Genomic DNA, 16795 nt, shown 5'->3' on the forward strand with positions numbered 1-16795 from the left:
GGCAGCTGGGACTATTTCAAAACATTAAAACAACAACTAGAAAGCATGGTATTACTATACAGTTTCCAAGAGAGTCATCTATACGACAAGAGTGATCAGACTGCAAAATGGAAATGCCAGAATGACACTACAGTCACTCACCATCACAGACCCAGTAGAAATCCTGGTGAATGGCAGCTCGGCTAGCAAAAAAGTACAGACACAACATTGCGGGTGTGGCTCCAGACCAGTGCAATATAGTGAACACTTAGTAGAGCAAGTCACACAAATCCTTTGGTTTCCCAATACTTAAAGTTATGTTTGTGTCATACTGTAGCTTATTAAGTCAAAAGCATTATGACTTAAAAGAACTGGAGTGGGTTGCCATTTCCTTCTTCAGGGGATTTTCCCAACCCAGGGATTGAACCCAAGTTTCCTGCATTGCAGACAGATTCTTTACCAGCTGAGTTACCAGGGAATAACAGGAATACTTTAGTTAAAAAAAATAAAACTGTTTCTAAAGAGCTTCCCTCATAGCTCAGCTGGTGAAGAATCTGCCTGCAATGCAGGAAACCTGGGTTTGATCCCTGGGTTGGGAAGATCCCCTGGAGAAGGGAAAGGCTACGTACTCCAGTATTCGGGCCTGGAGAATTCCATGGAATGTATAGTCCACAGGGTCACAAAGAGTCGGACACCACTGAGCGATTTCCACTTTGTTTCTAAAAACGCTAACCATCATCTGAGACTTTAGCAAGTTGAAGCAGCAACAAAAATCACTGATCAAAAATCACAATAACACAGTAACAATGAAAAAGTCTGAAATGTTTCAAGAATTCACAAAATGTGACAGAGACATGAAGCCAGTAGATGCGGTTGGAAAAATGGAGTCAAGGAGTTTGCTTGACACAGAGTTGCTCCCAACTTTCAGTCTGTAAAAGACACACTCTCTGTGAAGAACAATAAATCAAAATGCAAGAAGTGAGGTTATGTCTGCAGGTCTCTCACTATTTTGGGTAACAACCTGCTCACAAATTCAGAATAACATTATCAGCATGAACTGAGTGATAAGCTGTGCTGCTACTGTAGCTTCCTCCCTGTCACTGCCAGGCAACAGCGGTTTTAAAGGAACTGGCTGCTAAATTTTATAGCAACTGCTCATTTGTTCATAAAAGTCACAGATGAGTATCAGTAAGACATGAATTCACAGAAGACTGCCCACACATCTTCACCTAGTTCACCAGAAGATAAGACAGTAGAATCTCTCTTTTGGCAGGTGCCAGTTCTTCCCAATACAGTGATAAACAGCTTGCAATGGCTACTTAGAAATTTCTTAAATTTCAAAAACAGGTTTTGCTTTTAACTCTGGAAAATAAACATGTAGCAATAGGCCTTCTGGAATTATAGCCAAGGAAAATGGGTTGCAAATACTTCTTCCTGCTAAAACCCCTCACCCCAAAGACAGAAGACACAGTGGCAACACTGGGAATGGTTCTTGGTCCTGGCTTCCTGACCACCGCTCTTTTTCCAGATGAGTGAGCTATCACTCCCGAACTAGGCCAGGGACATCACATGGTGCCTTCCTCCACTTGATGAAGTTTCCCCCAGGCCCATACACCTAGCCATCTCCAAACCTCTTGTTTATTCCATCAGACTTCCCTTGGCTGCTGCCCCCAAAGAGGAACCTCCTTCTACATTTCCCAACTGAATCCCTCTGTCAGCACCTGGCCCTCTTCTTTCCACCAGAGACCCTCTTGCCTCTTATAGCTTGAATAGCTCCCTTGCCACTAGAGGGACCAAAGCCCCCACCCAGTGGCCTGTGTCAGCTGCACTTCCTGCCTGCCTTCAGAAGGCACTGGAATATGTACTGAGTCTTGCGTTCACACCACCCCTTCTTCTACTTTGGAAGTCAGCACAATTCCTTTGTCACTGAACATGTATCTTACTAGGAGATGCTATGTATGCTGCAGACGGATAGAGAAAAAGAGAAGAAATATGATTTCAAGACACTCTCCCCTCCCCTACCTCAATCCCAATATACAGACATTCCTTCTATGAGAGACAGAGGAAGATAAAGAAAATCATCTCCAAGAAACGTGCTGTAACTGAGTGAAGTACTTCTGGAAGAGGGGACTAAGAGGGCCTCCTCCTGACTAGGGAAGGCCTGGAAGAAGGAACACCTCTAAGTGGGCTTGATGCAAACAGTAGCTGTTTTCACACTGCATCACTAAGCCAAATCACTCAGGTGTTAAAAACCCTGCAACAGGTTCCCACTGACATAGCAAGCCCGGGGTGTCTGATGGCACTGAATCTCTCTGAGCAGCCCCAGCCTTGCCCTGGCACACAGCTCTTCCCCACGGGGTACATCAGCTCCGGCCAATGGAGACTCTGTGGAATACATTCCAGACAGCCTGGAATTTCCTGCCTCCGCGTTTGCTCCCATCAGCCCTGTGGCCAACCTGGCGCCACCAAATATGGCTGTGCAGTGCACAAACTGTGCTACTGTGACGGTCCTGTCCATCCCCATCAAAACACACCCTATTTTAGAGGATCATAGGTGATTTTTTAAATATTTTCTGCATTTTCCACAATGGACATGTATTCCACACCTAAAAACTGACGGGGACAAGTTGCACATGGGAAAAACAATCCATCCTACTCTTCGGAATAGCCTGATGTGAAGAAGGCTATTTCCTTTAAGAAGCCTACCCTGAGTTATAGCGCAAGAAGCAATCTGCACTCCTTCTTCTTAAGGTTTTAAACTGCTGTGTGCGTTTCAACACACATCTTTCTGTACCCACAGCAGCACCTCTCCTCTCTCGCAGACCTGTCAAGTGTCAGGTATGCACAAGGGGCTACAGCACACTGCTGCACTTCATCCTCTCTGGGAACCAATGAGGTTGCTATCACTGTCCCCACATTATAAACAAGAAGCTCAGGTTGGACAACTTGCTCAAGGCGAACAACTAACCTATGGTTCTTGCAAGTTTAGATGTAAATCCAGTCTGGTCTGGCTTCAAAACCCATAACTCCAAAGCACTCGGCAACTGGCTAACTCTCTTTTCCAATACCAGCCACTTGGAGTCTTAAGCAGGGAGACCATATCTTATTCAGCTTGGTACTCACTCTGGTGCCTACTCAGGGGCCTCATCCAGAAGAGAAAACTCAAAGGACCTTTTTATGATTACAGAAAAGATTCCTTGGGGGAAAATGGTGGGATTTGTGATCGTGAAGGTGTGACTTCAAACAACGGCAGCCCAGCCCAACAGAAAGCCCTGCAGGTTCCAAGCTGGACTGTGCCTCCGGCCCTGCTGCTCCCATAGCCTTACTTTGGGGTCATCTTCACCTCTAAACTCTCTCCTGCTTCCACCCTCTTCCCACAGAATGCCCTAGCGAGAGAGATGGTCCTGGGTTCCTCCCTTACAGAAGCCTTCCAGTGCCCCCAGGCAGCTTCCTCCTTGCCTACAAGCCTGTACAGGAACAAGGGCCCCACCCAGAAGGCTGACTCTACCTCCCTCACTAACTTTGCGAGCCTTCTGCAGGTCTGCGCGCTGGCGCTCCCCTCTGTCGCACACTTTCATTCCAGATCCCTGCATGGGTGACCCCCTCTCATCACTTAGGGCTCGGGTCACCAGGATCACCGCCTTAGAGGCCCTGTTTGAATGCTCTATTACAGAAAGACCCTGTTGCTATTCTCTGTCTCAAGTCTGTGTTTGTAGCTGTGAGGACAACAATGAAACAACTTGCAGTTTAAAAAAAAAAAAATATATATGTCCAGTTTTGCTTTTCTCTCCAGAGAGATTTTGAACCCTGTGGAGGTAGAAATGATAACCACATCCCCATGCCTGAAACAAGGTGAGCACTCAAATACTTCTGAGTTGCTACTGACTCTAACTGGGTATAAAATTAAACTTTATGATCAGAACTTTTTTTTTTTTTACCACTATGACAATGCAAAACAACCTTATTTGGAGTCTCCCATGATTGACACCCAGTTAACAACAGGCCTGGAGTCTCACAGCCCAGGGAAGGCTCAGAGGTTCATGAAACCCCTGAAGTCACAATGCCTCATTTTAAGTACATGCACATTTTGATGGGGGAAGACAGCATAGTTCCACCATATTCACAAATTAGAACATTAGATAGATTTAGAACTACTGAACTTGGACATTTCAAAATCACATTTCTTTTAAAAACAGCCATGCCTCTATACTTTGTATCTATATATAATTTTACCACCCACTAAATTCACAACCATGGGATCTAGAAGAAAACAAATATTTTACTTCACTGATGCAGTATTTCAATAAAGATTTTATGAAATACGTTTTTCCCCTAATTTTAATAAAAATCAGAAAAATGCACATTCCTTTCAAGAAAATTCAGAAAACACCTAACATCTGATAGGCATTAACCCAATCAATGAATTAAAAACCTACTTCCTGACAGAGGGGAGGAGTAATATACCCCACCCATGCTGTCACAGCTTAATCCTGCTCTACCTTTTTACCCTCTAATAATGATTTTTAAATGGTTAAGCACTTACCGTAATGTGATTGAAATGCCTGTGGTTTGACAACCTGATTACAGTCGTTACACACCACCAAGTAGAAATCATCGTGGGCTGGACAGAGACCAAATATTGGCATGTCTGCAATAAAGACAGAGAGCGTCACTCACTCACGTGGTTCTCATTAATAGGAAACCATCTGGGGTGGTGATATTCCTAAAAAAGCTGCCTTATGATAAAGTGCACAGGATAAAAGTTACTCCAGTTTAAAAGTAACTGATGTGATGCACCATGACTATGAAGAGAGAAATCAAATCAGGCTTACAGAAACACCATTATAAAGGGTTAAAATAAAATGCACAAGAAATCATTAGTGTGAGGTAAAACAGACCAGTGTATTAAAATACAATCCATGAATCCCCTCACACAATAAAGCAACTTCAGGAGAAGTCTAATAAGGGTTATGAGGAAGACTCTGTAACCACAGAAAATGTCTAGGAATTCACAAAGCAGTACCATCTAATGGTTTTATTTAACTATGCATTCTATTCCAGCCATCAAGTCTCCGAGTTCTATGGAACAGTTAATAAAGGAAGCAGAGGTTTCCCTTAGAGGAAAATTGCTGGTTTTGTCAATATGTAATACAAAGAAAACTATTTTCATACTTTTTTTTTCTGGTCACAACTAACCTCCAGTCCTTTTGTTTACATACTGATGCCACTGGAGAGAAAGAACTTCAGTACAAGCATAACACTGCATACATCAATCTCAGTTCAATTACTGGAACAGGGCAAAATACAAGTTGGATTTTTTTATAGTGAGAACTTAAACATAAAACTAGTCTACCTGCATATATATGTAAATTGAAAGTACACTAATTGATACTTGATAACACACGGTTAACCAAAAAATCCTAACTGCGGACAATTAATAAAAATTGCAACACCCAAGGGAACAGAGCGAACATTTCAAATCCAGAATCTTAACTCTTTTAAATATTTCAGAATTGGTATTTTATACTAGATGCACTACTTAGAATATCTGCAATGAATGGATAATTAGCATATTTCAATTGGGCAAATTTTTTAGTAGACCAAATACCAAGTTTAAAGGGAGGGAAAAAATCTAAAAAGCTGATTAGCATCTGCTTTCTTTCCTGTAAGATTTAATTTCACCCTTTTCCACCCTGGGTGAACTGGGTGGTTTTAAAGGAAACAGAAAATGCCCTGAGGTGATGTAAAGTGATGATAATCTCTAAAATATCAAATTCCTGATCTAATATCTTCACCTGGCTATAGCTCAGATTTTCTTAGACAGTTTCTATTTGCACTGAACTACACAGATAGCCTTTGAATCTGAAACATACCAGGGAGGGACACGATTCTGGGAGGCAGGAGCAGCACCAAACTTGTTCTTCGCGCTATGATCTCATTTTACCCTTGCAATTACTAAGGCAGATACCATTATAACCCTGCTGTGGAGAGGAGGAAACTGATTCATAGAAAGGTGAATACTTTGTCTAAGTCAAATACCTGAGATTTCATTCTGACTCATAACAGTGGCTTGAATTTGGTCCCTTTAAGACCAGAGGAATACGATTTCTAGAAATTCTTTCCAGATGCCAACTCCAGTAAGTTGATTGTCAGAGCTGAACACCTCTGACCATATAAACTGAGAGAAGAACATAAGAAGGTTCTAACAGATTGCTGATTTCTGTGACTAAGCTTAACAAGTTCATGACAAGAGCCAGTGTGCTATTTTCCTCGAAAGCAAGCCCACATTGAGTTAAAAATAGTGCACGTGGGAGAGGGGAAAGGTTACATCCATGCAGTGATCCACATGTAATAAGCTACTTTCCATGGCTACATTTGACATGACATTTCATTAAAAAAAAAAAAAAATTAGACTAGTAGTTTACCTTAGGTTCCATATACCCCTAGCTTAAATGACTCTGATACAGGACAATTAAGATGGAAAAGCTGAATTACAGAAATGGCATAACATTCATAACTTACACTAAAAAATATGAAATGTCTATAAATATAAAATCAATAGTTTCATTAATGAAATCAACTTAATTAGTTTTATTAATTAAACAGTAGCTAAAGCATTAAATTAAGTGATCTCGCCCACCCTGGCGCTCTGTGATGACCCAGAGGGATGAGATGGTGGGGGTGGGGGGGTGGAAGGGAGGCTCTAGAGGCAGGGGAGATATATATATATAAAAAATTATGGCTGATTTGCACTGTTGCATGGCAGAAACCAATACAGCAATGTAAAGCAATTATCCTCCAATTAAAAGAAATAAAGTAAGTGATTTCAGTTGAGATTGAATTCAGTTTAGACTTGGGTCTCTGTGATGTGCCTGTTTTGCATGGTGCCTCATAGCACTCTATGTCAAGCTATGTGTATACGATAATGTCACTTTGCTAGAGAAGCAGATACTGCTGGGAATTAGCCCCCACTCCTTTATAAATAAGGCAATTGTAAAAAAAACAAAAAAAAAAAACAAAGACTGTATCAATCCTTTCAAATAATAAGAATGTGACTGGCCACAATGAGGCTTATGCAGAAAACTGTTCTTTTTCTGTTCTGATTCCTTTCATCCTTTTGTGAGACTCGGAAACACTAATAAAACTAAGTGAGTAAGGGGTCACCCTGTGAGCACCAGGAATCTATACTTCTGCAAAAAGTTCAATTTCTTCAATAACTTACAATTTTTTGCAACTGATGATGACAATGATGATGATAATCATATGGCATTTACTGAGAGACTACTATGTGGCAAGTTCTGAACCTTTAAGCACTTTTTATAAGGTGTGTCCTACAATAGGAGCCTAATTTTACTGATGGAGACAAGAACGCGTGTAGTGTCACCCAGCAAGAAAGTACAACCAGGACTCAAACGTAGGTTTGCACCTTCTCTGAAATCAGTTCTTCAGCTCTTAGTAGCACGTCACATCTCCCTAAAAAGCCAGCATGTGTACGCATGTGCACTCACACAATCCCCGTGGAAATGATGGTACACTGAAGTACACTTCATGCTACCCTATGAAACCAAGTTCCTGTGAGAAGAACCCAAAGCAACTTGACTTTTGAACCTAAAGCAACTTGAATTTTAGCTTTCTAAATTCTTCCAGATATCCATATTTAGATGTAAACTAGGAGATACAAAATAATTTAAATGTCTTCTTCAGGGGGAAAAAAAGGAGTTCTATATCCTTTTTCTGCACTGAGACATTCCAGAGGCCTTAGCAACAGGAACAGCGTGTGGAATGTTGTGGTAACAGAGAAAATGAAATAATTTTTGTGAGAGACAGTTTCCGAATACTTTTAAAGTGTAAGTTCACAATCAGCCATCTATAAGTTAACATATGGAACTTGCCCAAATGCAAGAAGGAAAAAAAAAAAAAGCTTCATTTATGACAGAAAAGAAAGAGTTCCTATCAAGTTAAAATGAGTTCCTATTGAGTTAAAAAAAAAAAAGTTTACAAAACAGTCTTTAAATACACAAGTTAAATCATTATATGAAATACAATAAAAAGTTTTAAAACCGTACTTGATCCCATGGACTCTGACCTAATTTGCAAGAATGGATTTTATTGTGTGTAGGCCTGAAATTTTTCTCGGGATTCAGGTCATCCCAACCTTCCAATTAGTGAGTGGCCCGGCACCCACATCTAGGCTATCATGTATCAACCCTTGGAGACCCCAGGCCAGCAAAGCAGGAAGGACTGGGTCCAGTCCCATGGACGCATGAGCAGAGCCTCCCTAGTCCTGTGCAGAATGAAGGCCCTCTGACCAAAGCCAGTCCTGACCAGTTACTTCCGTGCTGCCACCCTCGCTGGAGGACTGCGCTCAACAACCAAATGGACACTGCAGCCAAACACTGCACCTTTGCAGTCCCCTGTGCGCCTCCCCTCTCCCACGCACCCGAACTTCCACATGCCAACAACACCCACATTTCTGTCTCTAGCCCAGACAGCTCCTGAGCTCTGTCTAGACTCACATAGATCCAGCTGCCTCCCAGACACCGCCATCTGGATGCCTTTCATACATCTCCGATCAAATGAGCACGTCCAAGAGAGCAGTACTTCCCACCCTGCTTGTCTCCCACCCCCCACCCCAAGATCATCCCCCTTTTGTGTCAATGACCCTTCTCATCTTCGGAAGCTACACCCCGGACATTGCCCCTGACTCCTCTTTCCCTCATATCACCAGCAGGTCCGGTTACTCTACTGCCGCTGGCCACTTCTCTCCCTTGTTTAGGACCCACTGTAAAGGCTGTCCCCAGCACCTTTCCTGAGCACCGTGGAAGACATCTCCCACATGGCTGACAATCCCTTCCACATGGGTAACTGAGTAAGTCTGAAACTCTCCAACAGATCATGTGACTACTGTTAAAATTTCCCAAGAAACTTCCACTCCTACGGAATAAAATCCCAGCCTTTACCATAACCCTCAAGGCATGGCCAGAGGTTTATCCTCCCCGCTCTCCACCCCCTGTCCCCTCAGCCCCTGGCCCTCTCTGCTCCAGGCACACCGACCTCCATTCTCTCCTTCTAAAGCTTTTTCTCTGCCAGGCGCTGCCCTTGCTCTTCACAAGATGTCTGGTGCATTCTCACACATCAGGGCTCAGCCCAGCTGTCATCTCTTTACAGGGCTATCTCCAGTCCCTCCCCAACCACGCTCAGTCACAGGCCTTGTAAGCAGAGTGGCTAACAGTGTGGGCCACTCCCCAGCACTCTGCATCCAATGTGATCTTGGGAAAGTTCCCTAACCTCTCTGAACTTCAGTCTCTTCATATGTCAAACAGTGATGATCATATTACCTATCACACCAGGTGCCTCCCAGGGTAGAAAGGCTTTAGAAGACCCCAGGAAGTGCTCACTCATGTCCCCCAACAGCCTGGGAGGTAGGAGTCATGCATCCTCACCGTACTGCTCAGCCAACTAAGGCACCCAGACAGTGAGATTTCACAAGCCAGTAAGTGGCAGAGTCAAGATCTGAACCCGGGTCTGCTGGGCCCCAAAGCCCAGCCAGTTCCCAGTGTACTCCCGGAAACAGCCAGAAGCTGCCTCCTCCCTGTGCGCCCACTGTCGGTGCCCAAGGCCAGAGCCCTGCGACCTCTGCACACCAGTACAGAGCTCCAGACGGAGTTCCTGAGTTTCTACCCTCTTTAGCCTCCTCCACTCTGCCACCAAAGTCACCGACCTGCAGAGTAATAAAGTTACTCCTCTCCTTGAACGCCTCTGCTGCCTCCCAAGTGGCCAAGTGGGACTGGACCCCTGACCTACTTCTCTATAAGCACGGGCCTCGCACCCTGAGTCCTCACAGCTCTCCAGGCGGAGTCAGCCTGCTCTAGACTCGAGGCTGCGCAGGTCTTCTCAGAACCTTCTTGTTCTCTGCAGTCCTCCAATGTGGACCAACTGTGCCTGCAGCAAAGAAAGCTTTCCTCTCTTCTTTCTGGAATCCCCACTATTCAACAAGAGCTATGCTCACACTCACACCCCTCACGGTCTGTCACTCACTGATGGAGGACTTTGAAGATAACGTGTACGTGGATGACTGTGTAGCTCTGTGTGACAGTAGACCCCTTGCCTTGCTTAGCAGATTCTGAGAAGTGCGCTCTCGCTGTGTGATGGTGAAGCAATGTCTGGCATCTGGAAATTTCCCACAGCTTCCAGTTGTTCTTTGGATAAAAACTAAGGTCCCTGACAAGGCTGGCGCCCTGCACATGGCCTTTGTTCTGTCCCTGATGCACACCACGCTGTCTCCTGTCACAGCAGCATGGTGCCTGCTGTTCCCTCTGCTTAGACCCCCTTCCTCCAGATCCTCACCTGGCTGGTTGCTTCACTTCATTTGGTCTCAGCCTCAATGTCACATCTGTGGAGACTTGGCTGGTCAGGCCCCTGTCTGCTCTCACAGCCCTGCCTCTGCCTTGCCACACAGCACCGAGCCCCGTTTGTAACTATTCATCTAACTGTGGGAGCCTTAACCTCCTCCCACTAGACTAAGCTCCGCATTTGTCTTGTTTTCTGCTCCAGTGACAGTGCTTAACAATGCCTAACCTGAAGGATGAGCGGTGAGGGTGTTGGTCACTTAGTCGTGCCCAACTCTTTGTAACCCCACGGACTGCAGTCCACCAGGCTCCTCCATCCATGGAATTTTCCAGGCAAGAATACTGGAGTGGGTAGCCATTCCCTTCTCCAGGGGATCTTCCCAACGCAGGGACTAAATGCGGGTCTCCTACATTGCAGGCAGATTCTTTAACATCTGAGCCATGAATTCCAAACAACTAATGCACGCACTAACATTACTGGGTGGACAGAAACTAAGTATTAGATGGAGTCTCTGTGGTGCCACCGAGTCCAGGATATAACTGCCCCTTTATGTCACATAATGTCACACAGTCACCCACTAAAACGGGGTGTCCACTCAGTAAGACAAAAGTTCAAGGGTGAGAAAGCTTCCCGTGAATACATGATCCTATTTCTAGGGCTACTTTCTGGTAGAATTTTGTGTTTCAGGGTCTGATTCTCAAATATGCACACTGGCAAATTCTCTTTTGCTAGCGTGTGCAGCGCAGTAACTCCAAGCAGTTCTGGAGTCAGACAACTGAGATCAAACCCCTATTCTTTCTCTTAGTAGCTATGTGAACACCATTAAATTATTAACCTCTCTGAACTTCACTTTCCTCATCTGTAAAACAGAGTTAACAGGACCTACATTTCACAGTGTTATGGTGAGGATGAAATGAACTAATCCATGGAGAGCATTCCGTGCTGAACACATAGTGAACACTCAGCAAAATAAACAAAAACTCACAACATCACACACACTAAACGTTCTGCTGCAAGAGCCCCAGTGCTCACTGATGAAACTCTAAGGAGACTGATATACACACCAAATGGCAACTATTTTACAATGTGAGCTTAACTCTCCAGGGGTCTCAGCCCCTGCTGCTCCACCTTATAAGCAATGAGAGGCAGGGGAGAGGTGGAAGAGACTTGTGGGTGCATCCCACGAAGAAGATCCAAGTCCAAGTCTTGGAGCTTAAGCTCTACCCTGCAAGCATGGAAGAAGGCACAGTTTTAAGGAGGGAAGCCACATGATAGAAAAGGTCACTCTGGCATGAGTGTGGATCTACTGAGGTAAGCCTGTAGGAGGGCGATCCCCAAGGGCTGATGTAAAAATCAGAGCAAGACAGGAAGCAGTGATGAAGATGGGAGAGAGGAGACAGAAGACATGCTCTGGAGAACTCTACGAAGAGCCGGGGAGGGAGACCAGGCCATCCAAGAGGTAAAGGAGAGTGGAAGAAACCAAAGCTGGGCTGCAGTCTGTTCCCTGCTCACTGCAGCTACTGTGGCTGCAAGGATGGTGGGAGACACAGATGGGAAAACTCAGCCTGCTAAGGGAACAGAGCCTGGCAGTTAAAGGCACAGCTGTTAGAACCACACTGACTGCATTCAAATTCCAGCCTTGTCGCATGGCAGCCTTTACCTCCATTTCCGCATCTAAAAATGGGAAAAGAAAGAGCACCTATCTCACAGGTTGTAGGAAGAACTAATGAACAGATGTAAGATGCTTGGAACAACGCAAAGTACTTTGTAAACATAAGCCATTTTTTATCATCTTCCAAGAACTGTCTTCTGATCTTTGATCTAAATAGTGGCTGTTCTCCCCTCTGCCTATTCCAACTCCCCACCCATACACATACAGTAAGCAGCGATGCTTTTAAATCACAAATATCACCTACTCAGACTAAACCCTTTAATAGTTTACTATGTAAACTACTCCAATGTAGTCAGAAGGAAAATCAATACGTAGAAGGCCCAGCCTGATCTCTGCAACCATAAGACACAGTTCACTCCTCATCCACACCAGAATTCTACCTCCTCGACAGTTATACCCAAAGGCCAAGCACTTTCCCACCTCATGGCCTTGGCTAATTCTGTTCCCTCTGTACAGAATGCTTTGCCTGGCTGGCTTATATTCCATTAAGAGACATTCCCTGACCACCCAATTTAAAGCAGGACCCTATTTCTTCAGACATTTCTCTCTCTTCACTCAGTAGTGATTTATAATTTGTGTTTTGGCTATAACCCTAAGATATAAACCCCCAGAGGCAGTGGCTGTGTCTGCATGTCACAATGCCTGGCACACACTAGGTTCTCAACAAAAGAATTTCAGAAAAGCCTTTGGATCGAACTTCCTGAGTTCAAACTCCCAGTCCTCGGCTTCAGGACCCTTGTTTGTAAAATGGGGATGACAGTAGTAGCTACCTTAATGGGCAGCTGCGAGGATGAAGTGAGTTAGCATATACAAGGCTCTGAGAACCATGGCTGGCGCACAGCACGTGCTGTGCCATGTGCTTAGTTGCTCAGTCGTGTCTGACTCTTTGTGACCCTATGAACTGTAGCCTGCCAGGCTCCTCTGTCCGTGGGGATTCTCCAAGCAAGGATATTGGAGTGGGTAGCCTATCCCTTCTCCAGGGAATCTTCCTAACCCAGGAATCAAACCAGGGTCTCCTGCATTGCAGGTGGATTCTTTACCATCTTACCTCTTATGATTATGCATATTTCCATTTTTACTGTCAGTGGGTTACACTGGCCACAGTTTCTAAACTTTGCTGGTCTACGGCTACCATCTTTTGTACACTCATTGTATTAAGTACTCACTGGATGTTAGGTATCATGGCAAATACTCTACATACATCATTCATTCATGTATTGAATGTCTACTATGCTTAGACGTGATTCACGGTTCTGGGTACACATCAGTGAACAAAAAATCACAACAGCAACGACACCTGAGAAGCAGTACGTACAACAAAAATAACAAGAGTCTAATTACCAAGCACTTCCTATGTTCCAGATACAGTGCTGAGTATTATTAGCTCGCTTCCTCTTCACAATACCACCCACCTTACAGGGTCACTATCTGCACTTTACAGATGAAGCAAGTGAGGAACAAGATTATCCGCCTTAAGTCACAGAGCCAGTATATGGAGGAGCTGAGAGCTGAAGGTAGGTTACTTTCAAGTATGTGCTCTCCACCACCTCGCAAGATCCTCAGCACTGCCCAGGGCCATCCCCCTCTCCCGCCTTGTCCAATCAGAGTCAACAAGACATCCTATCACACATCAGACTTCTCATGTTACCTCTGAACTGTCTGATTCTCAGCTATGCAAGGGTTTCCTTAGATACTAGGATTCTCAGCTCCATTAGTGTCTGAAACACTTCTAAGTAACCTGATGGATTGACTTGGAAGGCTGGTCTGCACATAATTGAGCTTTTATTATGTTCAATTTCAAATTTATTTCAAATGGTAACTATCAATTCTGGATAATCAAAAGGAATGTCAGTGATATAATAAAAAAGTTTTTAATTGCTGTTACATGAGCTTTAACATCTTAACTGCACAAAAATAAAACAGAATTTTATTTCTACCTTCTATACAAACTTCTCCCAAATTCATATTCTCTGTTCTGAGAGGGGATCTGCACCTTCCTTTGACCATAAGACATTAAATGATAGAACCAATCAGACACACACACACACACACACACAAAGGTCAATTGACAACCTGCCAAAATGTAAAGCAACCAACCAAAGACCAAAAGACCAAAAAGCTAGAAGAAAACAGTTCTAATAGTTATTAATCCCTGGCTAAAAGTGGCCAACCTCATAGTGACCTTCCATAGGTAAGCTGTAAGTACTACTTTTGTCACTACTTGTACTGCAAATGAGATACAGTACCTGGCAAAGAAGAGAGGAAGCAAATATCAAAATCCTAGGGGATCTGGGTTAGGGAAGGCCAGGCAGGGCTATAGAGGGGACATACATGACAGGTCGCCTCATGGGTACCTTTAGCTCCTCAAAACGTTGCCAACAAATTCTAACTTTTCAATCAGAAACCAAACCTGAAATGTGTCCTAAATCTAGAAGCACCTTCCAAAACCCTTAGGGAATCTTTACTGCATGACTATCCTTCAGCTAAGCTTGTAGACTATAAAAAAATATGGGCTGTAAGAGAGTTTCCCACTTAGTTGGTATAACCTCAAGAGAGGTACTTACCTCTAGAATGCACTTCCTGCATTTGAAAATCAGTGAAAACAATGATATCTATGTCAGGAGATTTTTGGATTGAAGGAGATAACCCATGTATAATGCTTAGTTCTAAATCTGTCTCAACACAGTAAGCAGAGTGTATGTAAAGACTTAATAAAGAGTAGTGTCAATATCATCATTATTATTACTGTTAAGGTTACAGTTATAAACTCATGATTAAATTAAGAATACAATTCTTTTCTTCAAAAGGCAGTCAATATAGCAACACAACATCTGCCAAATATCTTCTATGCAGAAAACCCAAACCCACAACTCTTCACATAACTAAAAACAGCATTAACTATGGAATGCTATTACCTACTGACCTAGCTGTCTGTTTTCAAGTGGTTAGCTTTATATAGACCATAGCCTAACCCAGAAAACCAACCTCAACAAATTTAAAAGAAATTGAAATCATACAAAGTTTGTTCTCTGACCACATGGAATCGAATTAGAAGCCAGTAACAGAAAGATACTAGAAAATTTACAAACAGAAATAAGACACTTCAAATAATCCATAACCAAACAATGTAACCTGTGATATTAACAGGCTACATAAAAAAAACAAACCATACTATCATAATAGTTGATGCAGAAAAAATATGCATGATTTAAAAAAAAAAAAATTCAGAGACCCAAGAATAGAGGAAGTTTCCTTAACTTGATAATGAACCTTTACAAAAACCCCTACAACTAACTAATATCACACTTAAAGGAGAAAGGCTGCGTGCTTTCCTCCTAAGGTCAGAAACGAGGCAAGGATACCCTCTCTCTCAACAAAGCACTGAAGTTTTTGCCAGAGCAATCAGCCAAGAAAAGGAAACAAAAGTCATCCAGATTCAAAAGGGAGAAATATAACTTTCTGCATATGCAGATGACTTGACGGTCTTATGCAGAAAACCACAAAAGTCTACCAAAAAACCTCCCAGAATTTACCAGTTTAGCAACATCAGAGGACACAAAATTTCTTAGTCTATTTGGGCTGCTTTAATAAAATAACGTAGTCTGCGTGGCTTACAAACAACAAACATTTATTTCTCAACAGTCCTGGGAGCTGGGAAATCTAAGATGAAGGCACCAGTGCATTGAGTATCTGGTGAAAGCCTGCTTTCTGGTTCTGAGTCCTCTGTTCACTGTGTCCTCCACACAGAGGAAGAGGCGCTGGAGCTCTCTGAAGTCTCCTTTACAAGAGCACTAATGTCATTCATGAGAGCTCTACCCTCATGACCTAACTACTTCCCCAAAGGCCTCATCCCTCCAAAAATCGTCACACTGGGGGTTAGATTTCAACACATGAATTTTGTGTGTGGAGGCGGGGTGGAAAGGGGAACGGGACTCAGACATTCAATCTGTGCACAAGATCAACATAAAAAAACAACTTTATTTCTATATATTTGCAATGAACACATGAAAACCAAAATCAAATGGCTAGACTTCAGCTGGCATGTTAAGCAAATTATTTGCTTTATGGCATAGCTGAGTGTTATCCAACAGCCATGTGGCTATGATGAAATCTATATCTTTCATAACTTCCTTAAAAGGGATGTTATAATTATCTCATATTTGTAAAGTCTCTAAATATCTTACCAAAAGCATGCCTCAGAAGATGCCTCAGAAGATTTGATTCAAAAAGCATGCCTCAGAAGATGCAGAACTCTATGCAGAATAGAAAGCTAAAACGTTAATAACTGTCTTGAGTTTGTTTCAGATTCTTCAAGTCAGAGGGAAGACGCTCCTCAGATCTTCTATACTAATGGTCACAATGAAAAGAAAGGTACACTCAACTCTATATTCCTCCTCAATATAAAACCTCACTACTTAAAATACAACTGTTTCTGTATCATTGAGAACCTGGTTAGAATTAGAAAATTTCAGGACCCAATCCAGACCCAGAAAATCAGAATTCGCATTTTATCAAGATTCCCAAGTGACTTATATACGTGTTTGACAAGTGTAGAAAACAAAACATCATTTAATCTGGACTGAAACTTGAAAACTGTGACCAAACGGGAGAAATTATTCATATATTATCCAGACTCTTTCCAAGTCATCCATCTATTAAAGGCATATTGAACATTTTTGCTTAACTATAATTAGTATTTGCACATTACAGAATATAATAAATGTACACTGTATAATGTATGGGCTTCCCTGGTAGCTCAGCTGGTAAAGAATCTGCCTGCAAAGCAGGAGACCC

The 16795-nt window shown here is 43.0% G+C and overlaps 1 protein-coding gene across 20 annotated transcripts in view; it reads right to left on the reverse strand.

Moving 5' to 3' along the window:
- The window catches only part of ATXN7 (ataxin 7), a 159490-nt gene that overhangs the window by 70309 nt on the left and 72386 nt on the right, over positions 1 to 16795 (reverse strand). For all 20 annotated transcript variants that reach the window (XM_044934007.2, XM_044934015.2, XM_044934012.2 and 17 more), the window contains one exon: positions 4523 to 4627. In XM_044934007.2, coding sequence (XP_044789942.1) covers positions 4523 to 4627 — 105 coding nt within the window. The remainder of the gene's footprint in view (positions 1 to 4522; positions 4628 to 16795) is intronic.

This window comes from Bubalus bubalis, chromosome 21, assembly GCF_019923935.1.
Source record: "Bubalus bubalis isolate 160015118507 breed Murrah chromosome 21, NDDB_SH_1, whole genome shotgun sequence".
NCBI lineage: Eukaryota > Metazoa > Chordata > Mammalia > Artiodactyla > Bovidae > Bubalus > Bubalus bubalis.